Raw genomic sequence first — 15580 nt, 5'->3', positions numbered from 1 at the left:
TTCAAGTTTCAACACATTTGAGAATTCATTCTTAATTTTTTTTTAATTGCAACAATGCCCTTTTGTAAAGAGCTTTTGCGCAGGAATAAAAGGGCAAAAAAAAGAGCACGATAAGAAGTCATTAAATTTACTTTTTTTTTTTTTAAATGCATCTTGTCATCTGTCAGATTCATGTATGTAATCTCTTTGTTTATAGTTATATTGTGTGATTAGTCATGTGGTGTAACTATTTATGTACATATATTTATTTTTGTATATACATTTTCCCTTTTTGTATAACATTTGTTCCTCTTGTATTTTACTTTTTCCCTTTGTATTTTCTATATTTTTCTGTTTTTATATTGTTAAATTAGAAGACTTTAAGTTTCTAGGTGGTCCTTTGCAATATTTCATAGTTAGGAGTTCTCTTTAAACATTTTTCTATTTTTGGTTGATGTTATTTGTAAGTCTCTACCGCTACCCTAGTCTCTTTATTATTGGGATTAGGGTTAGTTAATTAAGTAATTTCTCTCTCTCTATGACTGCCAGCTCTAACATGGTATCAGAGAAGGTGATATCCACCCTTCTCCGCTGGCGGCTGACGTGACTTTCCGGCGACCTCTTCTTCTCTTCTCTATATCATCTTTTTCCACCTCTTTTCTTCCACTACCCTTCCTTTCTCTCTTTTCTTTGCTGATCGGGAGATAATGGAGCAGCGTGGGAGGGGAACCTAATCACACGTGAAAGGTGTGTGTGATTAGGTTCCCGACATGGATGTAGTGGAGCGTGAGCAACTGTGTGGGAGTTGTGTTGGCAAGTTCTAAATCAGATCTGGGCTTGTGGAAGAGTGGCTGAACGTGGACCATATTCTTATTAGATTTTTTTTTTTAGCTGACTGGAAAAGTGGATGCAAGTTGGGTATACTCTTATCAGATTGATTGCCTTTTTTATATGCATATGTGGATTCTAGTAAGCAATGGTATGAAGTCTACTACATGGGAGTTTGATGGACTTATTTACTGAACAACAAGTTGATAGATATTTTTTTGAGTACTTTTACTAATGCTGAAAAATTCTCCTGCCTAGATCCTCTCAAGTTAATTGCTGTGATTGGTGGACTGATTTATTGAACAACAAGTTGATAGATATTTTTTTAGTACTTTTATTGATGCTAAAAAAATTGTGCTTCCTAAATCCTCTCAAGTTGATTGTTGTGCGCTATACTTTTGATTTTCTCAAAGTTTGACCAGATTAAGGTCATATTGTCCAGTCTCTCATTATGGCTGATGAAGACATGACAAAGATGCAGTATGAGCATAAGAACACGGACGATCCCTTTTAGCATGGTTCTACTATAAAGTTAGATGGATCTAATTATGAGATTTGGTCCCTTGTGTTTATGATATCTATGATTAGAGATCATAAGGAGCATGTTATAGAAGAAAATGAGCATGTGGTGAAGAGTGGAAAATATAGTACGTGAAAGGAAGATAATAATATTATCATGTCATGAATCATGAATAGTGCACAACCACAGATTATCTCTGCTATTGCATACTGTTGATAGATTGTGTGTTTCGGGTCCGGATCCATACCCGACCCGCCTTGTAGCCCGTTTTGGGCTCTACTTAAGTCATGTAACCCTAATCCTTAAGTGTTAATGATAATCTTAAGAGAGAGAGAGTCTGGTTGCTAGTGGGCACCAACTCCTCCTCATTCGTGGTTTTTTCTCCCTCATGTTGAGGGTTTTCCACGTTACATCGTGATCATTGTTTCTCTTCGTCTTCTTCTTGTTCGTATTTCTACATGGTATCAGAGCCGTGAAGTTCCGGCGTTTCTGGTTTGTCTTTTGCCCGTGTTGGAGGAGGATTCGCCCGACACTGTTCATTGACTCGCCCGACACTGTTCATCGTCTCGCCCGGCACTGTTCATCGCCCGTGCCCGACGCTCGTGCCTGAGCTTCGCCCGACGCCTGCACAGGCTTCGTCTGTCGCCCCGCCGCCGTCTCCGCCCAGCGCCGCCCTGATCAGCGCCGCTCAGGATTCCGCCGTCTCCGCCTAGCGACGACCGGCCCAGCGACGCCCTGATCAGCGCCGTTCCTGTTCAGCCGCTTCCGCCCAGCGTCGGCCTGCCCAGCGACGCCCTGTCCAGCGGTGTTCCTCTCTGTCAACCGACGCATCGCCCACCGCCGTGCCTTTTTTTTCGGCACCGCGCCACTCTGCCTGGTTCCGGCGGTTTATTTCCGCCCAGCGCCGCGCCGCTCTGCCTGGTTCCGGTGGTCTGCTTCCGCCGGTGCGCCGCTCTGCCTGGTTCCGGCGGTCTGTTTCCGCCCAGCGCCGCGCCGCTCTGCCTCGTTTTTTCCTCCAGCGCTGCCTCTCTGTTGCTGTCTCTTCCGCCGGTGAGGTTTAGGCGTTCTCCGTTTTGTCCGTTGCCTGCTCTCTGCTGCCCTTCCTGTCTTCCGAAGGATTGGTGCTGTTGCTCCCTGCTGCCCTTGCTGCCTACTGGGCTTCTCCCGTAGCTAGACTGGTCTGTGATTATGGTAGCCTCTTCCTCGTCAACCGTCAACACCAATCCCACTGAAATAGGGGCTTTTAGAACTGAGAATGTTCCCATGCAGGTCATCACTCTTCGCCTCACCAAGGAGAATTATTTCTCGTGGTCGCCTGCTATGACTATGGGGATTGCTGGCCGTGGTCGCATGGCCTATATTGATGGGAGCAACCCCGAACCAGCAAGAACAAGTGATGTGTGGCATACTTGGTTTCTTGAGGATAATCAAGTGAAAACTTGGATTGTCAATTCTGTCTCCGCCGATATTCAGCCCCTTATCCTTCGAAAGAAGACTGCTAGAGACATGTGGGTGGTCCTCGAGCAAATGTATGGCCAAAAGAAGACCGCAATTCGTACTTACCAAGTAATGAAGACAGTCTATGGCATTCGACAAGGGAACTCGTCTGTTGCAGAGTACTATGGGGCTTTGAAAGCCAAGTGGGAAGAGCTTGACTATCATTCTGATATTCCTTGGCATTGTCCCCATGATCAGGCGCTCTATGTTGCTCATGAATGGGGAAACAGGGTGTTCCTATTTTTAGCAGGTTTAAATGATGAGTTTGAAGGTGTTCGAAGCCAGATTCTAAATTCAGGGGAGGTGTCCAGTATTGAAGATGTGTACTCCTGTATTGAAGCGGAAGAACAGAGGAGGCTTGTTACAAAAGACGGGAAGAAGGAACTTGTGCCCTATAACGAGAGATCCGCTCTCGTGAGTCGTGGTCCTGGCGGCCCGTCTAGATCCCTTCGCCGGTGCACTCACTGCAAGAAGACAGGTCACACCGTGGATTATTGTTGGGATCTTCATCCAGAAAAGAAGGGAAACAAAGGGAGATCTTCGATTGGGAGAACGCCTGTGTCTGAGGTGCAAGCATCCAGTGGAGAAAAAATCTCCATTTCTGCTGACCAGCTTCGTGAACTAAGGGCTTATTTGGGCAGGATCGATGTCAACAAGATTGAGACCTCAGAGGGAACTACAGCTAATCATGCTCTCGCGGTTATTGGCAATCAAGGTAACTCTTCTGTGGGGGAATGGATTGTCGATAGTGGTGCTACTCATCACATGACAGGTAATCCAAAATTGTTTCATGAGCATAAGTTGTCCTCGGGAAAGGAACGTGTTTCTCTTGCAGATGGTTCCTCTACCTGTGTGGCAGGCGAAGACACTCTGTCCTTGTTGGACAAATTTCATGTGCATGGCGCTTTACATGTTCCCCAGTTTCCTTTAAATCTCTTATCAGTTAGTAGACTTACTAAAGAATTGAATTGTGAACTTATATTCTCTGCCGATCGTTGTGTTTTGCAGGACTTGGTGACAGGGAAGAGGATTGGGATTGGTTTAGCTTCTGATGGATTATATCGTCTTCCCATACGTGTGGCTACTGCTCTGTTGACAGCGATCCGCAAGACAGATAAGAGAAGAGAAGATTGTCTTCAGTCTTTTATGTACTGGCATGAACGTTTTGGGCATTTACCTTTTGGGATTTTGAAACATTTGTTTTCAGACTTGTGTTCCTCCTTTGATTTGTCTTCCATTTCTTGTGATGTTTGTCAGTTTGCCAAACATGTGAGGGCTTCGTACCCTCTTTCTTCTAGTTGTGCTAATGAAGCTTTTTCCCTGATTCACTCTGATGTATGGGGACCTTCGGGCATTCATACCCGTCAAGGTTTTCAGTATTTTATCACTTTCATTGATGATTTCTCTCATGCTACATTTATATACTTGTTAAAAGACCGCAGCGAGGTTCCTCGCATCATAGAGACATTTATTCTTCTTGTGCATACCCAGTATGGTGCGAATGTTAAAACTTTCAGGTCCGATAATGCCCGTGAGTACATGTGTCAGCCTGTTGAGGAGTTTCTTAGACAACGGGGGATTGTTCACGAGACATCCTGTAGTTACACCCCCCCTCAAAATGGGGTAGCTGAAAGGAAAAATCGTCAACTTCTTAATGTCACCAGGGCTCTTTTGTTTCAGAGAAATCTTCCTAAACACTATTGGGGTGATGCAGTTCTTACTAGTGCCTATCTTATTAATCGCATGCCCAGTCGTGTTTTGAATGGTAGGACTCCCCACTCGTTGCTTCCTGGCAGTCGTCCACCATTTCCTCTTCCTCCTCGTGTTTTTGGTTGTGTATGTTTTATCCATGATCACAGTCCAAATGTCAAGAAACTTGATCCTAGGTCTATCAAAGGTGTCTTTGTTGGATACTCCCCTACGCAAAAAGGATACAAATGTATTGATCCTATTACTGGTCGAGCTTATGTTACGAGGGATGTTACCTTCTTGGAACATGCCTCTTACTTTGGTGCGAATCCTCTTCAGGGGGAGCAGTCTGTGGGCAGGGAAGAGTATTCTCAGAGATAAGAACTTCAGTTTATAGATTTTTTGGACTACAAGAAAGCAGAATCACTTAATACTGTTGATGTGCCTGAGAAGGAGGAAAGGGGTGACAATAGCATTGAGAAGGAAGGCCCTCAGTTGTTTGGACAGTTCTACTCTAGACGAGGTACTCGGACAGAGGTGATGACTTGTGATGCTAGATCTACTTCCAATCCCAATGCCACTCCTTCCCTGGATGAACCAAGTCCTACCAAGGAGACCGTGGAGACTCATGATGAAGTTGAAAAGAAGAATGACGATCTTCCCATTGCCCTGAGAAAGGGTGTCTGGTCATGTACTCAACACCCCATTGGTAATTTTGTTTCTTATTCCAGACTTGGGAAAGATTACAAGTGTTTTGTTTCTACTCTCTCTTTGGCTGTGATTCCCAGGACTGTCGCTGAAGCTCAAAGTGACTCCAAGTGGGCTGATGCAATGAAAGAAGAAATAGATGCCCTAAGAAGAAACTTGACATGGGAAGTGGTGAAGATTCCTGAAGCCGCTCACCTAGTTGGATCCAAATGGGTGTATACCGTCAAGTACAAACCAGATGGGAGTGTTGAAAGATATAAAGCTCGACTTGTGGCCAAGGGGTTTAGCCAGAAATATGGAATTGATTACTTGGAAACCTTTGCTCCTGTTGCGAAAATGAAGACTGTGAGGGTGGTTATATCCCTAGCTGTGATGAAGGAGTGGAAGATGTATCAACTGGATGTTAAGAATGCATTCCTCAATGGTGACCTCGAAGAAGAAGTATATATGCATATGCCTCCAGGATATGAAGAACCAGAAAAGTGTTGTAAGCTGAAAAAGGCCTTGTATGGCCTTAAGCAATCGCCCAGAGCGTGGTTTGAACGACTGAGAAGAGTGATGATACGTCATGGATACAAACAAGGAAATGGAGATCACACTTTGTTTGTGAAGAAGAAGGAGAGCAGGGTTACTCTCCTGCTCGTCTACGTAGATGACATGATTGTTACTGGAGATGATGAGGAGGAGATTATCAAGCTAAAAGGGTTACTGGCTACAGAATTCGACCTCAAAGATCTTGGCAAGCTAAGGTATTTTCTTGGTATGGAGGTTGCTAGGTCTAGTACTGGTCTTGTACTAAACCAAAGGAAATATACATTAGATTTGCTGGAAGAAACTGGTAAATTGGGATGTAGACCTACTCCTACCCCTTTTGACACTGGGCACAAGTTGAGTCTTAGAGATGGAGAGCCTCTCTGTGAAGAAGACAAGGGAAGATATCAACGTTTGGTTGGGAAGCTAATTTATCTTACCCTCACGAGACCTGATATCACCTTTGCGGTGAATGTTTTGAGCCAATTCATGCATGCGCCAACCGATGCACATCTGAAGGCTGTGGACAGAGTGCTATGCTACCTGAAGAAAAATCCTGGTAAGGGACTCCTGTATGTGAAACAAGAGATTGTGGAAATCGAGGGCTATTCTGATGCGGATTGGGCAGGTTGTGGTGATACCAGACGATCCACTACAGGGTACTGTGTCTACTTGGGAGGAAACCTTGTTGTATGGAGGAGCAAGAGACAGGATGTTTGCTCTAGATCCAGTGCAGAGGCAGAATATAGGGCAGTTGCTATGGGAGTGTCAGAGTTATTATGGTTGAAGATATTGTTGACTGACATTGGAATAGAGATTGAAGGACCTATGAAGATGTACTGTGATAACAAGTCTGCAATCAACTTAGCTGTTAGAATATGTTGTTGTGGGAACCGGGTCCATATCTGGACCCGGTTCTATGGGGCGCGGGTACCGAGGCGGGCTCGATACCCTAGGCGGCTTCTCCTCTCTCCCTCTTTATATTGTCACTTATGTTTAAGTGTTGAATTAAGTGAAATATAATTTTCTCTCTCCTAGGGTTGCGGTGAGCCCCTAGGTCAGAGCTTCCCCGTGGTTTTTCACCTCTTTCTGAGGTTTTCCACGTATATTGTGTGTTCGTTCTCTACTCTCTCTTTGTGGTTCGTGTTTCTACATGGTATCAGAGACAGCGAAGTTGGAGAAGCGTTTCTTTCCCGAGGATCGTCAAGTTTTTTCGTCGCCCGACGCCGTTGAAGTTCCAGCGCCGCTGCTGCCCTTGTGACGTCGCCCTGCTCTGCCGCCGCCGTCCTCTGTTCCGCCGCCGCCGTCCTCTGTTCCGCCGCCGTCGTCCTCTGTTCCGCCGTCGTCCTTTGTTCCGCCGTCCTCTATTGCGCCTCCGCAGTCCTCCGTTCGGCCCGTTCTTGGTTTCTGCCACCGTGGGTGGCCTCTGTGTTGCGCCGGCGCCTGCCTTCCGTCGCCGCTGCCTCATTCCCGCCGCTGTGCCTCTTGTTGCTGTGTGCTTGTTTGTGATGGCAGAAGCGATGGGGACTCAAAAAGATGCCGTTCTTGACGTGGGCAGCGCCTCCAAGACTGAGAACGTGCCGATCCAGGTCACCTCCATCCGTCTGACCAAGGACAATTACCTATCTTGGTCTGCCGCTCTCGAGATTGGGATTACTAGCCGTGGGCGTCTCTCTTACATCACTGGCGACAAACCTGCGCCCATCAAATCTGATCCTCAATGGGCGACGTGGGCGTTGGAGGACAGCCAAGTGAAGGTGTGGATTATCAGCTCCGTGTCCTCTGATATCCAGCCTCTCATTCTGCGGAAGCCGACCTCTTTTGATATGTGGACTGTGCTTGCAAAGATGTATGGTCGCAAGAAGAGACATCTGCGCACCTATCAGATTAAACGCAGTATTTACTCCTTGACACAGGGTGATTTGTCTGTTGCTGCCTTTTATGCTGCCCTGAAGACCAAATGGGAGGAGCTAGATTATCATGTGACTGATGAGTGGAAGTGCGGTTCAGATCATTCCCTCTACTGGGAAAAGGAATGGATGGACCGTACGTTTCTGTTTCTGGGAGGCCTGCGGGATGAATTTGAGTCTATTCGTAGCCAGATTCTTAATGGTGATGAGATTCCAGGGATAGAGGAAGTATATGCTCGAGTTGAGTCTGAAGAACAACGTCGCCAGGTGATGCATCTTGACACCGGTCATGGCCCCTCTGCCTTTGTCAGCCGTGCCTCAGGGACTGGGCAGCGTCCTGCCCGGCATTGCACTCATTGCAACAAGTTGGGGCATTCGGTGGATTTCTGTTGGGATCTTCATCCCGAGAAGAGACTGGTCAGAGGTCGTCCTCCCTCTGGCAAGCGTAGCCCTTCTGTGTCTGATTCCAGTCAGAGCAATTCTTCTAGTGGTGCAAAGTCCAAGCTGTCCCCTGCTCAACTCAAGGAGCTACAGGCGTACATCAGCCGCCTATCTACTACCCCTGAGGAGTCCTCCACGTTTGAAGGGGCTCAGCTAGCCCAAGCCCTCGTTGCCTCGACTGATCAAGGTAACCCTTCTCTTGGTGATTGGATTGTTGATAGTGGAGCCACTCACCACATGACAGGGGACTCTAAAGTCTAAACTCTTTCAAGAATATCAACTTTCCTCTGGCAAGCAACGCGTGTCTATGGCAGATGGGTCTTCTATCTCTGTGGCTGGGAAAGGGAGCTTGTCCCTGTTGAACAAATACCGTCTCCACAATGCCCTGCATGTTCCAAATATTCCTGTGAACTTACTCTCTGTCAGCAGTATTACTAAAGAATTAAACTGTAATCTGATTTTCTCTGCTGATCACTGTTCCCTGCAGGACTTGGTGACGGGAAAGAAGATTGGGATTGGTTCGGTTACTGATGGGCTCTACAGGCTGCCGGTACATGTTGCTTCAGCGTTGATTTCTGCCACGAGTGGTCACTTGTCTGGTGTGAACGATAGATCTACTGTTCTGCGATGGCACGAGCGTCTTGGACATCTCCCCTTCCAGTTAATAAAGAAGTTGTTTCCTCATTTGTTTGCTTCTGTCTCCATTGACTCCTTCGCTTGTGAAGTGTGTCAATTGGCTAAACATGTCAGGGCTTCGTACCCTATTTCATTGAATAAAACCACTCATCCGTTTGCCTTAGTTCATTCCGATGTTTGGGGTCCTTCTGGAGTACCCACGTGTGGTGGTTGTCATTATTTTTTGACGCTTATTGATGATTACTCTAGATGTACGTTCGTGTACTTGTTGCGAGAACGTAGTGAGGTTCCAGCAGTTGTGAAAAACTTTGTTGCCTTTGTTGAGACTCAATTCCATACTACTGTGCAAGCTTTCCGTACAGATAATGCAAGGGAATGTGTCTCCCAATCCCTTGATGAATTCTTGAAAGGCAAGGGTATTGTTCATGAAACCTCTTGTAGTTATACCCCTCCTCAAAATGGTATAGCTGAACGTAAAAATCGTCATCTATTGAATGTTACCCGGGCCATTATGTTCCAACGTCATGTCCCGAAGCGGTATTGGGGTGATGCACTTCTCACTAGTGCACATCTCATTAACCGTATGCCTACTAGGGTGTTGGATGGTCAGTCTCCTTATTCTACCCTGTGGCCCACTCAGAATCCGTGGCCTCTTACTCCTCGTGTCTTTGGGTGCAGTTGTTTTGTGCATAATCATAGCCCTACTCTCAAAAAACTTGATCCCCGGTCTATTAAAGGAGTTTTCTTGGGGTACTCTTCCACTCAGAAGGGGTATAAATGTGTGGATCCCACTACTTCCAAAGTGTATGTTTCGAGGGATGTCACATTTCATGAACATGAGTCGTATTTTCCGGTGAATCCTCTTCAGGGGGAGTGTCTTGGGAACAAAGGGGAAGAGTATTCCTCTAATCAGCTGATTCAGTTTATGGAGTTTTTGGATTACAAGGTTAGTCCCAGTGTGATTGACACGGTCACGGGCAGTAATGAGAAGGGCAGTCATATGGAAGGGGTCACGGTGGATGCTCAGCCCACTGTTGCCCGGGATCACTTGTTTGGCCAGGTTTATGTCAGAAAGGAGAAAGCTACAGTGGAAGATGTTGGTGATGAGGATAGAACTAATCCCAATCCTGTGATCTCCCCGGATGACCCAAGTCCATCGAATGAAGAGCTCTCCATTGTTTTGCGCAAAGGCACCAGGTCATGTACTTCTCACCCTATTCAGAGATTTGTTTCTTATGCTAAGCTCAGTACAAATTACAAATGTTTTATCACAACCTTATCCAAAGTTGTTATTCCCAGGTCGGTGGATGATGCTAAGGATGATCCCAAGTGGTTACATGCTATGACGGAGGAGATGGGTGCGTTAGATAAGAACAAAACATGGGAAGTTGTTGATATCCCTAAAGGGACACACTTAGTTGGCTCTAAGTGGGTTTACAACGTGAAGTACAAACCTGATGGCACTGTAGATCGATATAAAGCTCGTCTGGTTGCAAAGGGGTTCAGCCAGAAGTATGGGATCGACTATCTTGAGACCTTTGCCCCGGTTGCAAAGTTGAAGACCGTGAGGGTTATTCTTGCTCTTGCTGTGCACAGGAAGTGGCGCATGGACCAGCTTGATGTTAAAAATGCGTTCTTGAACGGCCATCTGGAGGAAGAAGTCTATATGAGCATGCCTCCCGGGTATGTTCAAGAGGGAAAATGTTGTTACCTCAAGAAAGCTTTGTATGGCTTGAAGCAGTCTCCTAGAGCTTGGTTTGAGAGACTAAGGATCGTTATGAAGTCTACTGGGTACAAGCAAGGAAATGGAGATCATACCCTATTCATAAAGCAGAGAGATGGTCTGGTGAGTCTTCTCCTTGTCTACGTTGATGATATGATTGTCACTGGCAGTGATGAAGAAGAAAACAGAAAGATGAAGGAGAGATTAGCTAAAGAATTCGACCTCAAGGATCTGGGTAAGCTGAGATACTTTCTGGGGATAGAGATTGCCCGATCAGAGACAGGGCTGGTTATGAATCAAAGGAAGTACACTCTTGACTTACTAAAGGAGACAGGTAAACTTGGTTGTAGGCCCTATCTTACTCCTATGGAGTCGGGGACTAAGATAAGTATCAAGACGGGCACTATTCTGGATGAGGAAGGAAAAGGGCGATATCAGAGGTAGTCGGTAAGCTTATCTATCTTACTCTAACTCGCCCTGATATCACGTATGCGGTAAATGTGCTAAGTCAATTTATGCATGCTCCCACGGATTGTCACTGGAAGAGTGCAGAAAGAGTGTTGGGATATCTAAAGAATGACCCAGGAAAAGGACTGCTGTATACTCGACAAGACAAACTTACTATTGAGGGCTACTCAGATGCAGATTGGGCAGGTTGCACTGACACAAGGAGGTCCACTATAGGGTATTGTATCTTTCTTGGAGGTAACCTAGTTGTTTGGAGGAGTAAGAGGCAAGAAGTATGTTCGAGGTCTAGTGCTGAGGCTGAGTACAGGGCTGTTGCAATGGGGGTTACAGAGATGCTGTGGCTGAAAATTCTTTTGACTGATATCGGTGTGGAACTGGGAGATAAAATGAAGATGTACTGTGACAACAAGTCTGCGATTAATCTTGCAAATAATCCAGTGCTACATGACAGGACCAAACATGTGGAGATTGACCGTCACTTTATTCGGGAATACATTGACTCAAAGGAGCTGATTCTGCCATATATGAAGTTTGAAGATCAAATTGCAGACGTCCTAACTAAAGGGCTTTGTACTTCTTCATTCGAAAAGAATGTTAGCAAGCTTGGCATGTTTGACATGTATGCCAAGCTTGAGGGGGAGTGTTAGAATATGTTGTTGTGGGAACCGGGTCCATATCTGGACCCGGTTCTATGGGGCGCGGGTACCGAGGTGGGCTCGGTACCCTAGGCGGCTTCTCCTCTCTCCCTCTTTATATTGTCACTTATGTTTAAGTGTTGAATTAAGTGAAATATAATTTTCTCTCTCCTAGGGTTGCGGTGAGCCCCTAGGTCAGAGCTTCCCCGTGGTTTTTCACCTCTTTCTGAGGTTTTCCACGTATATTGTGTATTCGTTCTCTACTCTCTCTTTGTGGTTCGTGTTTCTACATTAGCCAACAACCCTGTTCTTCACGACAGAACAAAACATGTTGAAATTGATCGTCACTTCATTCGGGAAAGGATTGATGCGAAAGAGTTGATCTTACCTTACATGAAGTCTGAAGACCAAACTGCTGATGTTCTGACGAAAGCTCTTCCTTCAGCTTCATTTGAGAGGAATGTATCCAAGTTGGGCATGTTTGATATGTATGCCCAACTTGAGGGGGAGTGTTGATAGATTGTGTGTTTCGGGTCCGGATCCATACCCGACCCGCCTTGTAGCCCGTTTTGGGCTCTACTTAAGTCATGTAACCCTAATCCTTAAGTGTTAATGATAATCTTAAGAGAGAGAGAGTCTGGCTGCTAGTGGGCACCAACTCCTCCTCATTCGTGGTTTTTTCTCCCTCGTGTTGAGGGTTTTCCACGTTACATCGTGATCATTGTTTCTCTTCGTCTCCTTCTTGTTCGTATTTCTACACATATTATACCTTTGCCAAACAGATGTAGGATTTTTTTAAACAACATACTCTAATGACAAGAATGTTAGCAAGATTTTGTAAATGGAGGAGGAATTACTTAATTTACGATAGGGTGATCAAAGTCTTGCTCAGTACTTCACTTCCATCAAGTCAGTCTATGAAAGACTAAAAGCTCTGCGTCTTCCATGTCCCACATGCCACAAGATTCATGGTGAACAGTCTATGGTAGCAAAATTTCTACAGGAGCTTTCTCTCGAATATGCAGTAGTGAAGGCGTAGATGTTGACTACAATAGAAATCCCTGACTTTGCCGAGACTTGCAATAGACTCTACCGTCTTGCTGTGACCCTTTCCCAACCTTCTCCTGTCTCTGCCTTGATGGCTTCAGGAGGCCGTGGGGGTAGTTTCTCAAGGGGGAGGGGCACAGGCTGAGGGTCAGGAGAAGGTCGTGGGAGATTCCAGTGCACCTACTATGGGAAAATAGGACATTTGGAAGACAGATGTTGGGATAAACATGGTCGTCATTCCGCTACATCCCTAGGCAGAGGTGTTCCATCTAAGCAGGGCAAGAATTCATTATAGTCTTCTATTAGATCTGTCCAGGCAGCTTCATCAGTAATAGAAGGGTCTTCGTCTTCTTATCGTTCAGAGACTATGATAGTGAATACTAGCAAGTCAGAGTGTGAGCAATTTTTAGCACACAGATCTATTTAGCCTTTGGCCTCTACAGTTATGATATACAGTACTATGTCTGCCAATACTGCTCCACATGATACAAGTACTACTTGGGTTATTGATTTAAAGGCATGGAGGCACTTTTATAGTAGACCTTCATTGTTTATCTTCTTCTACACATTACTTCAGACTCGTCATGTGAAACTTACAGATGACAGATGGTCTCTTATTATGGACTATGGAGATGTTAAGATTTCTCAGTCTATACAATTCCTAATGTGTTATATGCTCGTGAGTTTCCCACTAGTTTTTTATCAATTGGACAATTGACTAATGACTTACATTTTCGTGTTACATTTTACTCTGGTTTATGTTTATTTTAGGACTTAGAAGATTGGTGGAGGTTATAAGCAGGGGAACATTTACATCTTGTCTGATTCTGTCAGTATTACAACCTCCTCGATTTCTTCATTGTTCTACTTCTTTCAGTGGCATCTTAGACTGGGTCATCCATCCATCTTCAAGCTCTGTCACCTACTTCCTCATCTATCAGTACCACAGTCGTTCCAGTGTGAAGCTTGTCAACTTGGCAAGCACACCCATAGTAGTTATTCATCAAGTCATAGTCCATTCCAGTTGTGGATTATTTGATCTTCTTCATGTTGATGTGTGTTGTCCTGACAAAGTTGCTAGTAGGTCTAGATTTCATTATTTTCTTGTCATTGTTGATAATTATTCTCGAGTCACTTGGGTTTTCCTTTTGAAAGAAATGTCTGAAGTCATATGTACTCTTATTATTGAAATACTGACCCAGTTTGGTATTCTTGTTAAAAACATTTGCACTAATAACTCTCTTGAGTTCAAGACATCTACATTAATGAAATTTTACTATGATAATGACATTTCCCCTCAATTTACTTGTCCCTATTCCTCCCAGCAAAATGTAGTAGCTGAGTGAAAACATCACCAACTTTTAAATGTGGCACGTTCCCGAATGCTTCATATTCATTTACGTGCATATGTTTTGGGAGATGCCATTCTCACTGCCTGTTACTTGACCAACCGTTTACCCTCATCCTCCAAGGACAACCAGTTTCCCATTAAGCTTGTGTTCCCACAACTACCCTTGTTTTCGATCGCTCCCAAAATATTTGGTTGCACATGCTTTGTTCACATCCTTGGGCCTACATGTAATAAATTGGCCACTTTATTGGCTATTCCAGAAATCATAAAGGTTACAAATGTTTTAATCTCTTTAACTCAAAAGGAGTATATCAATACGGATGTCACGTTCTTTGAGTCTCAACCTTGTTATAGTCCCTCTCCTACCTCTACTGAGATGCCATGATCATCTTACCCACTACCTATCCTAATATCAGAGAAGAATTCCAGGGGTATGCCCATTCTAGTAGTTTATGTTAATGATATAATCCTGACAAGCGTCTTCGATCAAGAAATTTTTGATACAAAGTTGTTTTTTCAAAAACACTTTGTGACGAAAGATCTTGGTCAACTATGATGTTTCGTGGGAATAGAGGTTGCTCGCAATAGGAAAGGTGTAGTTCTATCCCAACGGAGGTATGTTCTTGATTTATTGCAAGACACCAGGATGCTAGGAGCTAAATCGGCCACTCTACCTACGAATCTACACATACATCTTCATGATGACCAATCAAAATTAGTGGATTCTCGATCAGTTCCCTTATTAGGAAGCTCCTCTATGTACTGTAACCTGACCAGACATTAGCTTTGCAGTGGGGAGGCTAAGTCAATTCATAGAAAGACCCAAGAAAGTTCATTGGGATGCAACATTAATGGTGGTGAGGACTTTGTTTCACAAGAGGCAATGCCTTGGACGTAGAAGCCTATAGTGATGTTGACTATTCTGGTTCAATCGAATACAAGAAGTCTACCACAGGATTTTTTGTATTGTAGGAGGCAATCTTATATCCTAGAGAAGCATAAAGCAAGGTGTGGTGTCAAAATCTAGTACAGAATCTGAGTACAGGGCTATGGCTCAAACTACTACTGAAATGACTTAGGCTAAATCCATTTAGCCTAAGTATGTCAGTTCCTCTTGCCATAAGGATGTATTGTGACAATAAGGCAGCCACATACATTGCAAACAATCCAGCTTTCCATGAGAGAACTAAACATATTGAAGTGGACTACTATTACATTCGGGACCTTGTTCAAGGGGAAACCATAACCGCCATTTATGTATTATCTGAAGATCAAACTGCAGATGTCTTCACCAAAACTCTTCTTATTGGTGATTTCTCTAGATGTTGTGACAAGCTTGAAGAGGAGTGTTGAATTAGAAGACTTTCAGTTTCTAGGTGGTCTTGTGCAATAGTTAATAGTTAGGAGTTCTCTTTAAACATTTTTCTATTTTTGGTTACGTTATTTGTAAGTCTCTACCGCTGCCCTACTCTCTTTATTATTGAGCTTAGGGTTAGTTAATTAAGTGATTTTTCTCTCTCTATGACGGCCGGAAGTAACATATATTGTGTCTGATTAAAACCAGACTCTAACTAGCCATTGGAGTTAGCTCAATGACTAGCTCTTCTCCTTATTCAT

The 15580-nt window shown here is 44.5% G+C and overlaps 2 protein-coding genes across 6 annotated transcripts in view; both read left to right on the top strand.

The window, feature by feature from the left end:
* LOC116260362 (TOM1-like protein 6) overlaps nt 1-15580 on the top strand; it is a 45405-nt gene that overhangs the window by 8204 nt on the left and 21621 nt on the right. The window lies entirely within an intron of this gene.
* On the top strand, nt 1560-3987 carry LOC126410346 (uncharacterized). Its single transcript, XM_050079381.1, has 2 exons — nt 1560-3539; nt 3833-3987. The coding sequence occupies exons 1-2, from the start codon at nt 2516-2518 to the stop codon at nt 3874-3876; spliced, it is 1068 nt and encodes a 355-aa protein (XP_049935338.1). The 5' UTR covers nt 1560-2515; the 3' UTR covers nt 3877-3987.

This window comes from Nymphaea colorata, chromosome 9 (genome assembly GCF_008831285.2).
Source record: "Nymphaea colorata isolate Beijing-Zhang1983 chromosome 9, ASM883128v2, whole genome shotgun sequence".
In the NCBI taxonomy this organism is placed as follows: domain Eukaryota; kingdom Viridiplantae; phylum Streptophyta; class Magnoliopsida; order Nymphaeales; family Nymphaeaceae; genus Nymphaea; species Nymphaea colorata.
The sequence above is the reverse complement of the archived record's forward strand: the minus strand, read 5'-3'. Positions and strand labels throughout refer to the sequence as shown.